This window comes from Macrotis lagotis, chromosome 1, assembly GCF_037893015.1.
Source record: "Macrotis lagotis isolate mMagLag1 chromosome 1, bilby.v1.9.chrom.fasta, whole genome shotgun sequence".
Classification (NCBI taxonomy): Eukaryota; Metazoa; Chordata; class Mammalia; order Peramelemorphia; family Peramelidae; genus Macrotis; species Macrotis lagotis.
Window position 1 is genome coordinate 227,212,776 of NC_133658.1, and position 22,041 is coordinate 227,234,816.

At 34.1% G+C, this 22,041-nt stretch overlaps 1 protein-coding gene across 4 annotated transcripts in view; it reads left to right on the forward strand.

Annotated features, from left to right (window-relative positions):
• CRIM1 (cysteine rich transmembrane BMP regulator 1) overlaps positions 1-22,041 on the forward strand; it is a 241,272-nt gene that overhangs the window by 182,889 nt on the left and 36,342 nt on the right. For all 4 annotated transcript variants that reach the window (XM_074209689.1, XM_074209690.1, XM_074209692.1 and 1 more), the window contains 5 exons: positions 376-504; positions 9,428-9,584; positions 13,749-13,870; positions 16,353-16,568; positions 21,118-21,333. In XM_074209689.1, coding sequence (XP_074065790.1) covers positions 376-504; positions 9,428-9,584; positions 13,749-13,870; positions 16,353-16,568; positions 21,118-21,333 — 840 coding nt within the window. The remainder of the gene's footprint in view (positions 1-375; positions 505-9,427; positions 9,585-13,748; positions 13,871-16,352; positions 16,569-21,117; positions 21,334-22,041) is intronic.

Consider the following 22,041-nt stretch of genomic DNA (forward strand, 5'->3'; position numbering starts at 1 on the left):
AAAGCACTGACCCTGGAGTCAGGAGTACCTGGGTTCAAATCCAGGCTCAGACACTTACTCATTACCTAACTGTGTGGCCTTGGCAAGCCACTTAACCCCATTTGCCTTGCAAAAACCTAAAAAAAGGCAAATAAATGAATTAATTTTTTATCTTTCTTGTCCACTTTTTTGGGATTGCTTCTTTCATCAAAGTTTCCTGAGGCAGGGACAAAGAATGCTTAAACAGATTCAAATATGACTTACTAGCCCAGATTCCTCATCTGTTTAAAAAAAAAAAAAAGACTTGCTGGTTCGAACAATCTCTTTGAAAAACCTGGATAGGAAAGTTTGGGATTTTCCTTTAAGTCACTTTACCATATTTTTTTTTACTCTTAGAACCATCATATATTACAGTTGATCCACCTGCTTGTGGGATCTTATCTAATTGTACTCTGACAGAAAAGGATTGTATTTACGGTTTCAAACTTGATCACAATGGCTGCCAAGTGTGTCAGTGCAAGAACAGTGAGTATACAAAAAACTATGTTTTTCTCACACTGATATGGTTTTGTCAAAGTATATTACATGACTCAATCTCTTCCTCAGTGTTGTTCTTCACATTCCCTTGACAATGCCCAAATAGAAAAATGTCTTCCTAATCTACATGGATAAATATACACTGGTTTGTTAAAGGAAAAAGTATTTGGTTATTTTATTAATGGTCATTCATAGAATTTCTGAAATCAAAAAAAAAAATCAGTCACACAAAAATTTACATCTTACCCAATGCATGATTTTTTACTATTATTTCTCTGAGATATATTTTCCCAGCCTTCTCTTGAAGATTTCCAATGACCTAGTACTCTATTCCTTATAAGTCACCTCATTCCATTTTTGAAAGCTTTTATTATTTAACATTTTCCCCTTATAGAAATTCAGTATCTTACTTGCTTTAATTTCTACTCATTATTTCCGGTTGTCCCCTATAAAGATTACATTTCTCATATAGCCCCCCCCATTTAATTTTATCTTCTTCAGCATTTATACATAGTTCAAGTGTTTTTTTTTATTTTATCTGGTTTCATGTTTTCCATTGTGATCACTCTAATTTGCATACAAACTAATCTGCTGGTGTTTTTCATGGCACAGTACTGAATTCAGTGTCCAAATGTAGTCAGAACAATTTAAAGTTCAAGGGAATAAGAAGTTTTCTTACAAAGATTGCTAACCCACTTATTAAGGCCATTTAAGATTATATAAATTATTAGAAGCTACATTACAGTGTTCATCTCATAATGAACTTGTAGTCAGTTAAAAACTTTAGATATTTTTCATATGAGCTACTGCTAAAGCCAGGTTTTACCTAGTCACATATCAAAAAAAATTGATGTTATTTTAGCCCTAATATTTAATATGTGTAATCTTGGGCACTTTAGCTGATACTTCCAATACATTAAGATATTTATAAATATTGATTCTATCATCTAGTATTTCAGCTGTTGTCCCTTAAATGTGTCCTCTGAAAATTCTAATAAACATGCCCTAATTGTCTTCATTCGCATTATTTATGAGCTGTTTGATTTGCCCTATATGTTGCTAAAAATCTCTCTCCAAATTTTCATTAATTCATTAGTCATGCCTGTTGATTTTGCAACCACTCAGTAGTATCATGAAACAGCTAGTTTCATCTTTCCATCTTATACATATATTATCATATAAGATGCTGTCATATACTTTACTGAAATCAAGGTAAACCATTTAGGTTTTTTCTGATCTATTTATCCTAAATGAAGAGAAATTAGCTTTTTGTTTGCCTTATTTTTAATTGGTTCCTGGTGATCCTTGATTTATTTCTAAGTTCTGAACCCATTCTCATTTTATCAACCTCCCTGATTTAAGTGTCTTTCTTCATATTGAGGAAATATATGTCAATCTTCTAAAATTTTCTCTTTCTTCTTGACGTTTCAAAGATTATGGAAATTGGTTTAATGATCACTTTTAAAAACTCACTTTTAAGTATGAAATGTAAGTCAACTTAACTTGTCTTATCTGTTTGATATGAAATACTTTTTAAATATAGAATATAATATTACAAACTCCTCACATAATTATGAATAAAAAAGCAACCAAATTGTGCAAAAATATACTATTTCCTCATAATTTATAGCTTTGAATTTTTCATTTTGGATGTTTGCCTTTTGCCCCATCAACCTGTCATTGCTGTTGGTTTTTTGGCAATGCCAAATTATTGCTTATGCTACTGCAGAATAGATAAAAGTCTTGCCTCATTCACTACATTAGAACCTTTGGGTAGTGATGCTATGATGCAAAAAAGAAAAAAGCAATTAAAAAGTAGTGATCCTCTTTGTTTAGATATTATTTGGAGTGTAATAGTTATCAAAAGGAAAGATTACTGTCTAATAACAGGTTCTCCCCTGACATCAGAAAAAATGAAAGATATTTGGAAAAAGAACTAGTTTTAGTAAGACATACTATCAACTTTTATATTTCTGAAACAATCCCCTTTCATCTATATTGACACACAATATCACAGATTTACAGACTCTCTTGCTGGCAGAATTCACTAGAACATATCCCCTATGAAAGCCGACAGTCTCTTGTATTTGGTTTATACAAAAGACCTCATGTGATAAGTTTTGGGGCAATACAAGGTCACACTCAATCACATTACCTGAAATTTACAGTTCTAACTTAAGGCAGAGACATTCGGATGCCATCCAGAAAGAAGTGTCGTCCAGAACTGGATTGTGCATTGAATGTGGGCCCCTTGGCCCCTTCTTCAGGCTCTAATTTGACAATCCAGCCTTATTTTAACAAGCCCTTCAGCATCCCTATTCCAAGGACTATTAGAAAGGATTAGCAGTCTGTCAAATAAAGTAATTTTATTTGGCACCTAAGATCCAGTCACAAGTCATATGTCAGATTTTTAAACAGGAGTTTTTTTGTTGTGTTCCATCAGGATTTCTTCATTGCCACTTTATACTCAGCAAAAGAAGAGGGGATGGGGGGGGTGAATAGAGGCGAAAAAGATAAAGAGCCTGAATTAAGCTGGAGTTAGACAGATGGAGACATTAACAGAAAGAAAGATAGCAAAGTGAAGTTTCTTAGCTATATCATCCAGAAGTGAAGAGGTGCATCCCCATGCTTTTCCAGTGGGCATCAGACATGCCACTTGAGAATTGCCAGCAAAGTTAGGAAGCACACATGTAACATTTCTTTAGTCCTAATAAGTGTCTGTCAGAAAACACTGCCAACATCTCAGTCCTAATTTCTGTCATTAGGCAGTCTTGGTCTGGCTACCAAAAGATACAATGGAAACCACATAATATTAAATCCCTAGACACTCCTTCCTTCTTTCTTTCACACTTGTACCAGTTCTTCTGATCTTCCCACTGACCTCCTATTACTTTGTGCCAAACTATCTAACAGAGTTCTCAGAAGTTCTCTTTCTTTCATCCATTGCCATGTTAGAAAGTAAGCTTTTGGTGTACAAGAATATTTTTTATTTTATTCTCCTGACAAATTTCAGTGAATTTTAGAGTAGAAAACCCCTGAAGAGCTATTTCATATAAGCCATACACAAAACAGAATCCCTAATTATAGCATATCCAATAAATGAGTGGAAACCCATCAACTCCTATATATTACATTACCTCTAACTGGTAGAATAATCTCCTGACATTCAGACCCAATTTTTTCTTTGCAAACTTTTGAGTTCTGCTTTGCTACATTGCAAACCTTTAAGTTCTACTTTGCTACATAAATAGAAATTTTTCATCATTACTGAATTTGTTGTTTAAGCTTCCACTTGCCACATTTGTATAATCAATAGTTCACATACTTTATAATTAAAAACTTTAGAGTTTACACTTGACTTTGAATACATGAAAGATTATTCAAAATTTTGAGTTCCGATTTTATTCATGATTTTTAAAAATAGTAAATATCAAATTGAAGTAATGCCCCACAATATAGGTTTTGTTGAACTTTTGGAATCAGTAACATCAAGTGCAAGCTTTGACTTGATTCATCTTCCTTTTTTGACTGATGAAGCTTCTTCATATTTTTCAAATCATGTGCACATCTGTACACTGAAGTTTAATCACAGTTATCACTCCCCACAATGATAACATAAGATAATAAGAAAATGTAGACATACTGTTTAAGAGATTACATGTCTTTATCTCTAGAAAAGATTGAGTTGTCACTATTTCAGTCATTTGGAATAATGCCAGGAACAATATTTTGCCATTTCTCTTCAATGTCTTTCTCTTCAATGACAATGTTCCTGATGGCTCATTAAACCAGGGGTGCATTCAAAGATGCATTCCAGATAGAGTTGACTAATATAGCAGTGAGCCTCAGACCCTCTCAATTCTGAGGAAGGCATGGACTGACCATTTTCACAAAAATGAAAAAGAAATAGAGTCAATGAGGAAAAACAGGTAAACATCACTCACCTATCAGTGGAAGATAAAAGAACTCAATAGCATAGTTAAGGACAAGCAGCTGTGAGTAAATGTGACACCCAAAAGTTAAAATCTAACCTTATAGAAACATGTAATTTAAAAGTTTGCAGATAGTACATGACAAAAATAGACTCCTGACTAAACATATTTATAGTCTTGTTTATTTGGGTTTTTTATTTGTAGCAAATAACATTATTGTAAGACAGTTAAAGAAAAAGAGAAGCCTGTATTTTTCAGAGAATTTAAATGCAATGCTAGGTTTCTCAGAGCCAGAGAATCCAGTAGAGAAAAGAAGCAAGGATGACATGTTCAAGAACATATTTCATAGTGCTAGAGGTAGAATTAGAAGATTCCATGGAGGGTATTGAATCCAACTCCCTCATTTTATAGATAATGAAACTTAGGCTGAAAGAATTTAAGTCACGCTTCTGACTCTAGGTCCAGTGTTCTATTTACTGTACAACCTGACTGCATGTAGATCTGTTATGTGTCTATAACAAAATAGAAATCATTGGGAAAGATAAGTAAAGCAAATATTAAATAGAATTTATACTGCCTTTTCAAACCAAAACATAAGCTGCTAATGGAATTAACCTTCTTTGGAAGGAAAATATTAAAATAATATTTCAATTTAGCAAAACTATTCTTTTGTATAGGAGTTACCAGAGTCCTGTTAAAATGAAAGGTGAAAAGACTCAAGATTGTCATCACTTCTCCTAAAATGGGATCTATCCAAATAACTAAACAGTGTTCCTCACATGTATCATTTTGCTTCTACCTCATAATAACTCCTGACCCATTTCCAACATCCCAAGTACTGATTAGTACCATCATGCCAGCTACTCCATGACATTTCATCAGTACTTTCTTAAAATGAAATCATATTAAGGCAAGAAATAAATGAAAATACACTTTTAAAGAAAACTAATATCTCATCTCTAGAAGAGAGGAAACTGACCATCTCTTTAGGACTAATACCCTACATGATGTTTTCATATCTTTGTGCCTTTTGCTTTTCTTACAGTGATCTTAGTAAAATTGAAAAACTGCTCTAAGAAACCACTAACAGAATTCTGAAATATCATGAGCCTTCCTTTAAACAGATATTTCTTGAGGTGCTCTTGAACTTTGTAAACTTGATATGCCCGCTCCCCTACTCTTACTTGACCTATTTAAAATACACTGATTTTTTTCCATCTACCTGTTACATTTTCTAAGAATTTTTGCTTTCCTTTGATAGAAATTCCATGTCAAAAACTTGGAATATGAACGAACTTCTTGTCTGTGTTAAGTGAAAATGTTTTCTGTGAGGTAAAAGATGGTCTGTTGAAATATTTGACTAAATTAGTAGTATCCTAAAAAAACAGATTTATTCTTGCATAATAATGTAAGTGGAAAATAAATGATGGATAACTGGGAAAAAATTGTGGAAAAAACCAGATGATGGAGAACAGGTAAGATAAACCATGTCAGGCAAGGTTAAAGGCAAACCACTATTCCTAACATATTTAAGTTCCCTTGAATATAACTCATTATTCACACTAAAGTCATCTTTTAGCATATAATCTTCATTGCTATGCACACAATCTTTTTATAACTATATGACATTTTATTCATGACAAAATGCTTTTCTCACAACTGTATGAACCCCAAATTAATAATAGTTAGCGTTTGTCAGTAAGGCTTAGCCTAAATGGCGTAACCTACATTTTCTCCAAAATAATGACTATCTCTAAAAGCAGTAACAATTATATTTATCTTTATATAAGACATACCATTTTTGTAAAGCACTTTACAAATATCTCTTATTCTCATAATAATTCTGGGAGATAGATGTTATTATTATCCCCATTTTTCATATGAAGAAACTGAGATAGTGAAAGGTTACACAGCTGTGTAGTATCTCAGGGTGGATTTGAATTCAGATATTCTGACTCCAGGTCTAGTACTCTATCTATTTAACCACCTAGCTTGCCAGTAAATTATCATCATCATCATCATCATCATTATTATTATTACTGATGTATATTATTCTTGAGACCCTTTTGAACCAGTTATATTATATAAGGCCTGATCAAGATAAAGAATTGTTTTAAAATTTTGATTCCTAGAGATTCTGATTTTACTTCCAGTTGAAGATCTAGTCTCCCAAAAGGCTTGAGTATTTTCAGATCATTTTCTTTCAAGATAATTTAAATGGATATGATTTAGTAGAACATCTACATTAATTCACATCTTTTCCTTCTCTATTCCTGTTTGAATTATCATAATTTGAGTTGGAAAGAAAGTTTGTGTCTTAGAGTTTTGCATTCTTCTTCATCTTTCCCATAAGGAAGACTGGTAGAACTGTGACCTTTCAGATTTTTATAATTATAAATTTTAAAATGAGCTATCTGAGATTTTGTATTCAGATATGCAAATTATTAATCAGTTGCTGCACAAAAATTATATGGTCCTGTGGTTATTCTAAATATATGCAGCAAAATACTGCTGGGGAAAATGAAAATTATAATATTATAATATATATTTCATATGCTTATCTATATATCAGCCATCTTCCATTTTCCTTTTTCTAGGTGGGAGGAATTCACTGTTCAAATAGTAAAAAGATTTTGATCTCTTCTGATAAGGTTAATCAGTAATTTTTAAGCTAGTCAGACCATTATTTATACACACTTTGTATGGCTGGTGTCATACATAGCCTTCTAAAGCAGTCCATTCTATGTCTATTTTAGTATAAACAGTGTTGTTTTAATAAAAACACGTATTTCATGATGACTACTGCAGCCTCCTCCCTGAAACTATTAATTTTTCACATTTTTACATGAGCATCTTGACTTTAGGTAGAGGTGACTTTTTGATCAGCTGTACTTTTGTGAGAACATAGCATTTAAATGCATAATATGTGTAGGCTGAAGGCATTCACTAAATGTTGGCACTAGTAAAGATTATGTCAAAATTCTACAAATTTAACATTTCTTGTAAAGTATGTAATTTTAAAAATAGGTGAATAAATTATTGGTCAACAAATACATGATTCCATGTCATCCAATCCATACCTGAAAAGAACTCTGGCTACAGTATGCTCCAAAAAGGTCAGCTTACTTTTACTGAAAGTCTTCTAAGTGGGGGAAATGGATCTCCTCTATTGCTTTTTTTGGTTAGTTCTAAACATTAGTAAATTTACCCTTATATAAGGCCTAAATTTGACTCTATGTATCTTCCACTCATTTTTCTTACTTCCGTCTTTTCGGAACAAAAATAATCTGTTTTTTTCTCAACCTTGTTAGAGCTTTACCCATAATAGAAAATAACTATCATAGCCTTGAAAACTTTCTCTTTTTCATATTATAAACATCCCCATTCCTTCAGTTAGTCCTCATTTGGAATGGCCTCAGGTCCTTTATCACCATCTAACTTACCAGTATATTTTCTGAAGTGTATTATACAGAGTCAACCAATCAATCTTTAGCCATTTATTAAGCTCTGACTATGAGGCAGGGACTGGATATATACATTTTAGGCAAAAATGAAATAATCCTTGACCTCAAAGAAACTTGTTCATTTTCAGGAGAAACAATAGATATACATATAAATACATATAAAACAAATAGGACTCCAGAGGATAAATCTATAGAGGCAATTCACACCTCCCCTAATTTGTACATCTGAAATTGATTATTTGAACCAAGGACTAGATTTACATTTATCTGTATAAATTTCATTTTGTTAGATTCAGCTCAAAGGGCTAGACTTTTTTTTAACCTTGATTATCATTGTGTTTGTTGTCCCTTTTAACTTTGTGTCATCTGCATATTTGTTAAGGCTGCTGTCTATGCCTTTGTCCTATTAAAAAAATAGCACAAGGCAAAACACAAGTCCCTCAGTCACTGCACTCAAGATCCATCAAATTGGCATTAGGTCATTAATTGTCGCTTATTTGGTTCAGTTACGAAATCAGTTCTGAATTAACTGTTTAGGATTACTGCTAAAATTATATCTATATCTATTCCCCGACAATAACTTGGCAGTTGTCTTAAAAAGAAAATGAGTTGGGGCAGCAGCTAGGTGGTGCAGTGGATAGAGCACCAGTCCTGGAGTCAGAACCTGAGTTCAAATGTGGCCTTAGACGCATAATAATTACCTAGCTGTCTGATCTTGGGCAAGTCACTTAATCCCACTGCCTTGCAAAGAAAGAAAGAAAATAAGCTAAGTACAAAATGCCCTGTACTTGATGAAGCCATGCTAAATTTTTGGAGGTTTCCTTTGCTAACCATTCACTAAACATCCTTTAATGGCATTCTAGAATTTTGCCAAGAAACAAAACAAGGTCATTGACCTAGACTTTATAGATGCAATCCTCTTCCTTTTTTTTAAGACCAAAGCTTTTGCCCATATCCAGTCCTGTTGTATTTCTTCAATTTTTCCATAATCTCCCAAAGGCAATCACTAATACTGTCTTAATACTCACTCATCTAATCTGATTGTATTACAAATAAGTCTCAGGATTTCACAATTGTCAGATTTTTTTCAATGAAGAAAAAAGTTATTTTTTCAAAGAAAGAAAATTGATAATGGAAACCCATTCCATTTCATTAAGTAACATTTGTCAGCTTACTTCCTCAGTACCAGATCCAAGTGAACTCCAAGAACGGTTGAGGGTGGAAAGGAAGCTATCTTTTATTTAAAAAAATTTTTTTAATAGATTTGTCTCAGACTAAAGTTTGGACTTTGTCTTGTGAGTAACTGCTATAGTAGTAAGTCGTGTATATGAGATGGCATGATCTGGAATCTTTCCAGCTATGATTATAAAATGCATAGGATCAAGTAATTTCATGTCAATTGATGGAAATTTTATTTCTTAGAATTTTAGAAAGTATTTTGTAGACATTTCAGTTTGTTCTTAAATTTACCATCATCATCTTTAGAAAACTGTATTCTTCATATGTTCTTCACAGGGGAGGAGCTATGTACCAGCCTCATACAAGGCTGCACCTTGGACTGTCCCTTTGGTTTCCAAACTGATGCCCAGAACTGTGAGATATGTCAGTGCCGTCCTCGGCCCAAGAAATGCAAGCCTATAATATGTGACAAGTATTGTCCATTTGGATACCTGTACGTATTTCAGTTCATAAAGCCTGATTCTCACTATCATTATTATTACTATTATTATGACAAAAACTCATGGTGTGAGAAATAAAAGGATATCCTCATTTTATTCGTGTTTTTAAATACTATTTTAAAGGAGTTTTGTTATTTAAGATTGCAAATCCCAAATAGTTCAGCTGTCTAACAACAGTAGCTGTTTTCTGTATTTTTTTCTTTTCTGCATACATTTTCTGCATACATTCATAACACTGACCTTAGAATCTATAACATGAGATTACCTAATAGCTTAAGGCCAATATAATGAAATATATATCATAGAATTTGAATGGGAAGGGAACTTATAGGCTACCTATATTTTACAGATATGAAAATTCAGGCCGAGAAATGACTTCCCAGGGGTCATAAAGGCAGTAAGTGGCAGAACCAAAATTTGAATCAATACTTTTTGGCACCAAATCCATGATTCTTTCTGGAACACCTTAAATACCTCTCATAAACTTCCATTAATAGAGTGAGAGAGAGAGAGAGAGAGAGAGAGAGAGAGAGAGAGAGAGAGAGAGAGAGAGAGAGAGAGAATAGCCTTATGACAATTTAATTCCCAAAGCATTTTTAAGCACCTATTTTGAATCCCCGCATTAGGAGTATTACAAATGTTTATCACCTTCATTACCCACATCATGGTAATTTTAGCTTTTCTAAAGATGGTTTGATAGTCATTTATATAGCTAAATCATATCTTTCCTGACCTTAGTACCAAAAATCTTCTCCTTGGTTACAGTGAGAAAGTCAAAACTTATTTTCTTAGCATAACGGATAATCTTAAGAATCTGATTGAAGTTAATAGAAGTACTTTCATTTAAAGGATATTAAGATAGTAAGTTGCATTCTATAAGGTTTCTAAACTTTTGGAGGAGAAAAATAATCAGGAATTTGGCATTTGTTTCTTTGATTATCCCATTAGCTAACTAGGATTTGGCAAAAATATGGTATTCTTTAACTCCTTGCTAATTTTGTTATAATGTTATTTGCTTTGATATTTCTACCTTCTCCTACTTTTCTCATTCTTTTATACATATTTTTACTCTGAGAGATGATAATAAAATCAAGAGTCTCTTTACCTTATCATTGACCACCTATCTTATCTCTATTTTCTCTAGTCTGCCTAGAAGAATTCTTATTTAGGGAAAATGTAAAGAACTTTTTAACTCAGTATTGGATAATGATGATGATTATTTTTACACCAAAGTGCTATTATACATACATATATATTCTTATTATTATATTATATATATATATATATATTTAATGAATATTTCATTAAATCCAACACCTTCATTTTTACAGATGAAGTAAATGAATAACCCAGAAGTTAAGAAACTGGCCCAGGGTCACTCTGTTATTGAGTGCCCAGGAATTCAAACTAAAGTTTCCTGACTCCTGATTCCACACTGTTTCTCAAGTGTGACATAGTAGTTAGGCATGGAGTCAAGAAGGTCTGTGTTCAAATTCCACCACACACACACACACACACACACACACACACACACACACACACACACACGTATTGTGGCCCTGGGCAGGTCATTTAACCTCTGGTGTTATTCAAGCAACTTCCCCTCAGGACTTACATGCTAAGTCTCAGACAAATTCCTCTCTTCCTTAGTGAAAGGAGTTATTTCCTCAGAGATTTCTCCCAGACTGGTGAATTCACAGATCTTTCATGTATTCACACATGAAGAACAATGCAGTATAAAGAGACTGGAACCTGTGTTCAAATTCTAATTCTGCCACTAATGAGCTATTATAATTTGGTCAAATTCCTTCCTATCACTGAACCTTTAATTTCTTACCTATTGAATGAGAAATTCTGATTAAATGACATCTTAGCTCCCTTCTGACTGTAACATTCTTTGATTTTAATTTTAATTTAATAAATTATATTTAAGATAGCACCCATATAAACCAATGTGGTGATGCATGCCTATAATTCTTACTATTAGAGGGACTGAGTTTATTTCTCCTCTGAGTGATATACTAGATAGCTAACTTTGGAATCAGAAGAGGCAGAATGTAGTAAAAAAAAAATAACAGCAACAACACAGCCATTGCACAAGATGACTCTGGTAATGCTGCTTCTTAAACAGCAGTGGCAGTCCTACCAAGGAACCAATTACTTTAGGGTAGTCATCATATCTCTTTGGAGAACTAGAATACCTACAGCTCAAACCTGCTTCTCAACCAAAGGTCTTTAAAAAGAAACACTAATTTTGTGGCCTTTGTTGTAGTCATATCAAAAGATGGTTCCCCCATTGCTGTAAATGGCATAGGGTGAAATGTATACTTCGTGAACACATTCTTATAAAGGAAAGGTATCCAAGGATTTAGATCTAGGAACTAAAGATGAGATCAGGACCTTGTCAATATCTGTAGGGTTCCAAGGACAATAACTCCTCAAGAAATATTCCCTAGCTAGAAGAACATAGAATTCAGTGTTTGAAGGCCCTTGAGACTGGCCAATGAAAACAGACACAGGTAATTAAATGCATTTCCACACAATTTTCAAAGATAAGTCAGTCTTCCATTTCCACTTCTAAGTTCTCTTAGAAGAATTTATCTCTGATTATAATAAGAGTGATACGTTTTCTGAAGCTGACTTCTAACAACAATTTGGCTAAGATGAGAAAGAAAAGAGGAATAATTGGATTTAAGCATTCATTATTGTGACTGCTATGGCAATCATATCTGATATTTATATAGCACTTTATTTTCTGTAAGGCATTTTTACATAGGTTATTTCATTAACTCCATAACACTCTGTGAAATAGCTGCCATTCTTATTCCATTTTCCATGTGAGGAAAATGATTTTCAGAGAAGTTAAATGGTTTCTCCACAGTTATATAGTTAGTGTTAGAGACAGGATTTAAACACAGGTTGTCTTGACTCAAGTTTAGCTACTTCATTAGGCAGGATGAATAAAGGAACTTTTTCATCTTGATATCTGTTCTGAGGACACCCCTCTTGTCCAATTATAGTCAAATCTTTGGCAATGATGCTTATGGGAAAAAATTTTAAAAATGAGTTTCAGTTAATTTTTCAGGGAAGCAGTCATTCCCCTCTTTCATATTTTAGGAAATAAGGTTTTCTACATAATATTTTTTTCTTAAATACATATTGAAAGTACTCAGAGTAGTATAATGTGTGTGTGTGTGTGTGTGTGTGTGTGTGTGTGTATATATATATATATATATATATATATATATATTCTAATCCAATTTTGATGGTGCAGTTGATAAGAGTCCTTGATTGGCAATCAGGAAGGCCTGAATAAACAAAAATAATATTCTTTCCAAACATCTTTGCCATGAGCTCTTGCATAATGTGGGAGTCTGATAAAGACTTAAATAAAAAAAAGATTAAGAACTCTTGTCAAGTTAACATTTATTGAACATGATCTGTGTACCTGTCTGTATATTGTCCAAGAAAATGCATTTCCAGACATCATAGATTAGTGGAATGAGCACTGGAACTTTAGAATCAGGGCCTGTGTTCAAGTCTTAATACTGACATTTACTAACTGAACCAAGGCATTTACTTGCTAGCTTTAGTTTCATTTATAAAATAGAGATGATAATGATATACTAACTACCTCACAGACTAGCTGTTAAGACAGGGCTTTGTACAAATTTCATGAATGGGAGCTATTATGATATTTAATATTTACATTTTCCACTAATAGTCATGGCAGGTTTTATTGCTGATATTAAAACTTAATTAATTTCTTGAATTTCACAGTCAGGCTAGGTGGGATATGTGTGACACTTCAATTAATACAACAAAAACAAGCTCTTGGCTTCCACTTTTCTCAGAAGTGGCAATAAGGAAGGTCCTTAATTATCCATCATGTTTATGCAATTGTTTACTCCTCAGCTTTAAATTGTGGATACACTTCTCCTAATTAAAAGGATTCTTCCAGAAGCATAGTCAAGATTTGCCTTGTTTAGTAATGTTTTTTGTAGGATGTGGACATGAGGTTTTAATAACCCATTCTACAAGAATGTTTGTAGAGAAATAGTAGTTTCATTTCTGTGACCTCTGATTTGAGGATTGGATCATCATTTGAAGTGTTTTAGGTAATTTTTTGACCTTTTGACAAAATTTCAATTATCTAGGAAGAATAAGCATGGCTGTGACATCTGCCGCTGTAAGAAATGTCCTGAGCATCCATGCAGTAAAATTTGTCCAGTGGGTTTCCAGGTGGACAGTCATGGTTGTCTTATCTGTAAGTGCCGAGGTAAGTGTGGACATATCCCTATTGTTTTCAAAACAACCAGGAATTTTTTTTCTTTTTTTTTAAAGAAAGACAAAAAAGGGAACGTGTTATATTATTAATGAGACATGTTAAGTGAATGTTTCTTCTACTTTAGTTTAACAGTCACTTTCTAAAGGAGAAACTCAAGTACTTTTTATTTCTGTCTTCTTAATGTAATTCATGCTTGGGAAAGAATTTAAAATAGACTTAATTAACTAGCACATTTGCCAATGTAGTCACTCATTTTCTTAGTTTCTCACTTTGAACTCTACTCAGAAATGTTGTTTGAAACATATTTACCTTCATCATCACATATAAGTTTATTTAATCAGGGACCTATTTAACTTTAATATTTTCAAATATCTGCATTTTCACCATCATCCCCCCAACATAAATTAATGATTCTTACATTTCTTCTCATTATGTCCAGTTCTTGTTTTCCCATAAATCCTTCATGTTGTACCTCCCAATTCCTTCCCTTTGATTTTTTGTTTTTTGTTTTTATTTTCTTTAGTATTTTGGGAATACCAATGTAACATTTGAGTAGATCATTTGTTTGTCTCTCATTCTTTCTATGTAACTGCACCATTTCCTTTTATGATCATACATAGATCTTCAATAAATTATTTTATACCACTTTGTGTGTTCAAGTTGTCACTGGTAACAGACCATTGCCTGCTTGCATCCTCCATTTCTCACTACTTCTTGACAAAAGATATTTGATTTCACTTCCTTTCACAAAAGCAAATACAAATCCCTCTGCATCTGAATCGATGCTTTCTTGAGTTGTTTTAGTCAAAAATCAATATTCATCAGCTGATGGTCAGCCTTCTGGTGATTAACTTCTCTGAATTTACTGATGCTGTTTTTAAGCCTATCCCAAGGTCATTATTCATTTTTCCAGTTTAGATCTTGCCACATCTTGGGTTCCACTCAAATAGTATTTAGAAACCCTGGACCTTCATAGTTCCAATTTCTAAGAAACATTTATTAAGCCCTATTATATATCAGACAGTTTGCTAAGCATGGGGATACAACTAATGAAAAGAAAGGCAGTCCCTTCCCTCAAGAAACTTATAATCTAATGAGGGGATACAACACACAAAAGGAGGCAGTAAAGCAGGTGGCAGAGAGAACAGACCATCAGGTGGACATCACATGCAGTATCGTGTTCCATGGGGTTGAAACCAGGCAGAGTAGAAAATGTCATACTGGAGTAAATCATATGACAATGAGATATCATAATGGGACATTAGTTGACTCCCACTCTGATGGATAAGTGTCAACATGTTGCTTTGGTAGCTCTTTAAGAGTGCATATGGAAATCATTAGATACTCCTATATAATTTCTACAAAGACGAGCTTATCATGAAAGTGGTCTTTCAGTGAAGAAGTAAACAAATGTACATGTGCAGAAAACCAAAAGGATCTGCTATCTGATAATCCCTTGTCCTCATGTTCCCTCTCCTGAAATTTTTTCTTCCTAAAAATCAGTAGTTCTTAAGATTTTCTGTATTATGGATCCCTTTGGTATTCTGTTAAGACCTGTAGACCCCCTTTTCAGAATAATATGTTTATATGTTAAAATACATAGGATTGCAAAAGAAACCAATTATAGTGAAATTCACCTATCAAAATATTTTTAAAAATCAACATTAGTGACCCCAAGTTTAAAATCTTTGCTGCCAGTGAAGTGATGTTGATGCCCTATTCCTACACTTACCCAAGAAAATCCTTTTGTTATAATCTAGAAAAACCATTTTAAATAAGTAGGTAATCCACCAAATAATTAAGCTCCCTGAATTTGAGCTCCTTATGAAAATAAATGTATTTGATTTTGAGTGGGGGGAAAAAGAAAGGGCTCAACCTTTTAATATTAAAATTAAGATTATGACAATGCTAATATTTCTGGGGCAGCTAGGTGGCTTTAATGGAGTTCTAGGCCTAGAATCAGAAAGACTTATCTTCCTGAACTCAAATCTGTCCTCAGACATTTATTAACTGTGTGAACCTGGGCAAGTCACTTAACCCTATTTGCCTCAGTTTCTTCATCTGTGAAATGGACAGGAGAAGGAAATGACAAACCACTCTTTGATAAGAAAACTCCAAATGGGGTCACACGTCCATGACTGAAACAATTAAACAAAAGCAATATATTACAGAAGTATCTGTGTCTGGAATTCTCTGTGTATGTATAATACATACCTACACACACACACACACACACACACACACACACACACACACACACACCCCATGACTCTTATTTTATCATGGAAACTTCTTTTGCTATCATACTCTTAAACTGGAAGATGGGAAATGTTATCCACAGTTTCAGTTACCAGGGCCTCCGTAAGAAAAAAGAGAATAAGCTACTGAAGTTAAATTTATATATTATCCAGGCTGTTTCTTCCTCTGATGGAACTGCTTTTATATCCAGCCACTTTCTCACTGTCTTCCACAGAGGCTACACCTTCAGCATCCATCGGGCCCCCTGTGCAGACAGGTACTTGCCTGTCTATGGACGGACGACATCATAAAAATGAGGAAAGTTGGCATGATGGATGCAGGGAATGCTACTGTCATAATGGACGGGAAATGTGTGCTCTGATCTCCTGTCCTGTTCCCACCTGCAGCAATCCCACCATCCGGCCAGGACAGTGCTGCCCATCATGTTCAAGTAAAGCTTGGTTTCTGTGTGTCTGCCTTATGTAACCTCTAACACTTCTAGAATTGTGGATCTGGCTTGTAGAAATAGATCAGATACTACTCAGTAAGCACTTATTAAGGACCACCTATGTGCCAAGCCCCCTGTAATAGATTTGAGGGATGCAGAGTCAAAAATGGCAATAGTTCTTGCTCACAAAAAGCTTACCCCATTCTAAAGGGGAAAGGTGATTTTTGTTTTATTTTTATTTTTTCAGCAATAGAAACAACAGATACAAGCATAAAAATTAAATATTTAGTTAAAAACAAAGAGTATACCCAAAGCTGTGAAAAGTATTATTTGTCATGTACCCCCCTGGCCATTTGTAGTTGCCATCAAGGAGCTTATATTTTAATAGGGAAACAAAACTATTTACTGTCTGTGGGACCTTGAACAAATCATTGCCCTTCTGGACCTCATCTCTAAAATAAGGATGCTGTTAGACTTAATTGTTTCACAAATCCCTTCCAAATTCTGAGACCTTCATAATACAATCTGAAGCCCGGTGGAAATTTACTAGGTAAGTTGTTAAATGAGAAAGTAGAATGAAAGAAAAGGGTCCAAATTAAAAGGTGTGTTCATCGACCAGGGAAGTTCAACTAATAGGAGCCTTTATAGAAGTAGACAGAGTTGGGGCAGCTAGTGGATACAGCATGGGCCCTGGAGTCAGGAGTACCTGAGTTCAAATCCGGCCTCAGACACTTAATAATTACCTAGCTGTGTGACCTTGGGCAAGTCACTTAACCCCAGTGCTCCCCCCCCAAAAAAAAGAAGTAGATAGAGTGGAGTGTTCAGGCCAAGATGAAAGTCAGCAAAAAATAATTATCAGACCAAAAAAAAGTATCAAGCTTCAGCAAAGAATTTCTATAGTTTGTCACATTCAGTGAGCTAAATTTTTCACCAATTTTTGTTTTCCCCAATGACCCCACACATTCCTTGCTCATCTTCTAAATAAAAAGGATATATGTTGGGGTGAAAACAGACACTAATTATTTTTTAAAGACTGTTCAACCACTTGGTTGAGCTATGTTTTCAAAAGGGTTAATTCATTTATATTGCTAAATGGTAACCATACATTTTGCTAGTACAAAGGTCTATAATATCTATATGTTTAGTCTCTTCTCTTCAAGTGATAATTCTGGTCCTTGGAAGAGAGCCTTCTCTGGGACCCCTAGATGACCAAGAGCCCTAGCCTTGAGTGGGGCTCCTGGGACAGAGGCAAGTGAGGATTTTCTTGTGACTCTCATTAGACTGGGTGTGGGATTTAGAGGGGGGGGAGAGAGAGAGAGAGAGAGAGAGAGAGAGAGAGAGAGAGAGAGAGAGAGAGAGAGACACCAATAGACTCAGGAAATAACTGACTTTCTTCCCTGAGTGATATCCTCTTCTAACCGCTTAAGCCCTCTTGCCCCCAGTAGGCTTTAGATATCAGCACTACTGGCTTGAGGTTACCTACAAAGTCTTGAATTATCATATTTGACTATTAAAATTCTACCTTTTAAAACAAAATGTAAAACTCAAATAATATCTTCAATAAAAAATAAATTTAAATTAAAAAATGCTTACAATAAATACCTATGAAACATTAAAAAAAACAAAAAGATTGAATGTGCTTAAAATTTAATTTAAACAGTAAAAATAGTATGATTTTTATTTCTTGGCAAAGGATACTTGGAGGTACCTATTTATATGTAATCTTTTGAAAGGAAAAATCTATCTACAGAGTGTCCAGTTACTTCATCAACCCCTGCCCTTCTAATCTCTCTCTGTTTGAGTACTTAATATTCTTGCAACAAATATAGAAATTAAATATCTAGAATGTTAAGTCCCAATAATGATGATAAATACAGGCTCAAGAAAACAGAGCAGAATCAGAAATTATATTGTCTGAATTATACTTGTTAATGAAAATCATGAGTGAGTGATCAGTTGAAAGCCTCTTGACCTCCCAGTGTCCTGGTGTTTCTCTTAAATTATAAGGTGCTGTACAATTGCTACTCTGCATGAGTAGAAGGAATTGTCTCATCACTAATGAAGTCACAGACCCTGTACAAAAAAAAAATTATAATCCTAAGCAACACAGTTTCTCTAGCCCCAATCTGTTAGATGATGAGCTCCTTGAGAACAGGCTGGGTTGTTGTTTTTTTTTTTGCCTTTTTTGTATCCCCTAGTTCTTATAATGGTTGGCACATTAGTAAGCACTTAATAAATGTTCATTAACTTACGTTACCTCAGATTTTATGCATATCGGTTATCTTTTTCATCTTTCACACTGATATTGGAAAGAGCAGATCTTAAAGTTCTCTGATTTTGTGAGGTATCATGCTCAAAAGACACAGAATGTCTCTGTGGCAGAACTGCTAGAAAGATGTCATGTGCATTTTAAAAAGAAGGAAATAGGCATTGAGAGACTATATATACATGCATATATATATATATATATATACATGTATATAAGCATATATATACTTACATATGTGTATAATGTGCCGTATATAATTACATGTATATAATGTAATTTTATATATATATATATATAAATATACACATTATACCATATAATATATTTCACCAAAAATAACCCCTTTCATGGTTTATCTCTTATGTATTCTTCTTAAAGGACCCAAACTTGTTGATCTGAAGCAGTAGTGACTTACTTAATTCACTTCCAACCCCTTTAATGATCAGGATTAGGACCTTTTTTTTCTTCCTGGGTATTCCTAGTCAGTTCCTTTTTCTATTTTTGTCAAGATAAAGGAACTGCTATTGAACCTTTCCCATTTTAAACTAAAGGTTCACCCACTGCTATTTTTCCCCTCAGATTTCCCTTCCTCTTTCTTACCCTTTCTCTTTCTGTTTTTCTTTCATATCCCACTTCTCTCAGGTCCCTCTCCTGTTTTGCCTTGAAGCAAGTTGTATAGGGAAAAGGGTTAGAAAGGTAAGGAAAACTGGAAATACACATGACTATTTATTCCTATGACTTGACTATCATCCCCTTTTTGTGTCAGGATTTAGGAGTTATCAGCCCTAAGAAAAGCAATCCACTTTTTAAGCAGAATTGTTTTCAATACTTCTACAGGTCTCCTTAGAAAAACTTTTTACTAATTTTCCTGTATGAGCAGTCAACTTTAAGAAAAAAAAATGATTCTCTCTTGGCAGCAAGAAATGCAATATGATAATTTGCTCAATTCCTTTCTTTCCCACCACCAAACTCCTACCTCAGTTTGCACAAACCAATTTGTATTCTAATTATCTTCCCTTCTCTTGTTTGAATACTGAAGTGTTGAGTTCTTTCATATTAGATCTGCTATTTACTAGTTATTACATTGCATTGTATATTCCATTGCTCTATTTACATTAGCCAATATCAGAATTCTGTCATCTTTAAACATGACCAAATTATTTTCCTTCACTGGTCCCTAGCTCTATCCCTGCCCTTTCAAATCAAGGTAACTGAAGTTATGTCCCTAACAAGGATTCAACACTGACTCTCATTGTTTACTGATCGTCATGACCACAAAATCCAAACTGATCATGGTATTGATTGATATATAGTCTTTTACTTTGTTTTGTGGAGGGTTGCAAGAATTGTGTTCTCCATGACATGCAAAAGGTGTTTCTACCATGTTCCAACTGTATTCAACACTCACAGCCCTCTCTTGACATTCTTATACTGCAGTCTGTGAACAGGCTGTCCCCATCCTTCTTAGCTCCCCAGTGCAACTCCAGGGCAGCTCTCAGTACCTTTCAACATACTCCTCATATTGAATTTCCTCCCTATCATCATCATCTCATTTGAGAGACAAAAGACTAAAATTGTCTCAGTTGGAGAATGATGGCAGTTATCAACAACCTCTCAATTTTTGCCTCTCAATGGTAGTTTAGAACAGAGGTCTAGTCTTCAATATGAGTTTCCCGTCTGTTGATTGTACATGAACATTCCTGTTTACTTTGCTGGCAAGCAGTCTTAATCTGGGTGTACCCAATTTGATTACAGGACATGTTTCCAAGTTTTCAAATACTTAAGTTTCCAACAAATTAATGGGATGCACAGGACATTGAATAGGATAAAAAAAAAGTCAAAATTCTCTGAACTTTTTCTGGGAAGTTTATGCAAGATCCAAACAGTTGATTTCTTTGTAAGATTTCCTAATCACAATTCACCTCTGCATTCTCCTGAAAGTGATAAGTGATCAGCATAATTCTGTTTGAGGAAGAAGTTATATTATCTGTGGCATTAATTCTCTTGTTACTAAAATGAATCATAAATGACACTTTTTAGTATGATGAAAGGAACTTCTGCTTTCTGCTTATAACAAGATGCATGTTTATTATGCTGCTTTTAATTTCTTTTCTTTCCTTCATCAAAAGAAATTGAAAGAATTATCAACCTTTTCTCTAGACTACTGACTCTGTGAGCTGAAAAGCATCAGAACTTCAAGAATTGCTGAGAACAACCTATATGAAGCAATGTTTCCTCTCTCTCATAACCTCTTTTGTTTTGATCTTATGTTTGATTTCTCAGATGAATTTGTAGTTCAGAAACCAGAGCTGAGCAGCCCATCCATTTGCCATGCACCTGGAGGAGAGTACTTTGTGGATGGAGAAACATGGAATATCGACTCTTGCACCCAATGTACATGTCATAGTGGGCGTGTATTGTGTGAGACAGAAGTTTGTCCTCCCCTTCTTTGCCAGACTCCCTCTCGCACCCAGGATTCCTGCTGTCCTCAGTGTACAGGTAACCAGAGTGGTCTTCATCTTGCTAATGAACATAGAGCAGGGTCAGGGATGTTAAACCAAAGCTACAAAGAAAGAAAACAAAGAAGGACTTGCACCAAGCTCAAGTGCAAATGCTGGAGAGCATTAAGATGCCTATTACCATACCTCCTCAAAGAATTCTTTTCTGTGGTTCACATTTATTTCTTGGAGTTAATGTAACATTGAAGAAAGCATCATTTTTATGATCACCATTTATCTTGCTTACTACATGTCAGAGCTACAAAAATACTTAATTTCCAGAATAAGGCCATTAGCTTATCTTGAATAGTCTTGCTCATATAAATTTTCTTTTATGTTTCCATTTTGGATGAATAGCTATGCCACCTTTAGAATGTAGAAAAAATAGTACTTTGAATGCTTTGAAAGAAATCTTAGGTTTATGACCCTATTAATATGAAAAAAGTATATTTCTTTTTGTCTAGCCTTTTTATCTTTAAAAACATCATGACATTATTTCTAGATAAAGCCTAGAAAATTTGATATAATATAAATATAAGGATTTATGTGATTGATTTGACTTTTTGTCAGATCAACCAAACTATAATTCAACATTAACACTTCTGAACATAGGTTTTTTTGATCATTTCTCTATAGAAGCCCCTCTGTTCTATTAAGTTTGTCAAGTACCAGAAAAAATTATTTTTATGCTATTACTTCTTACAGAATT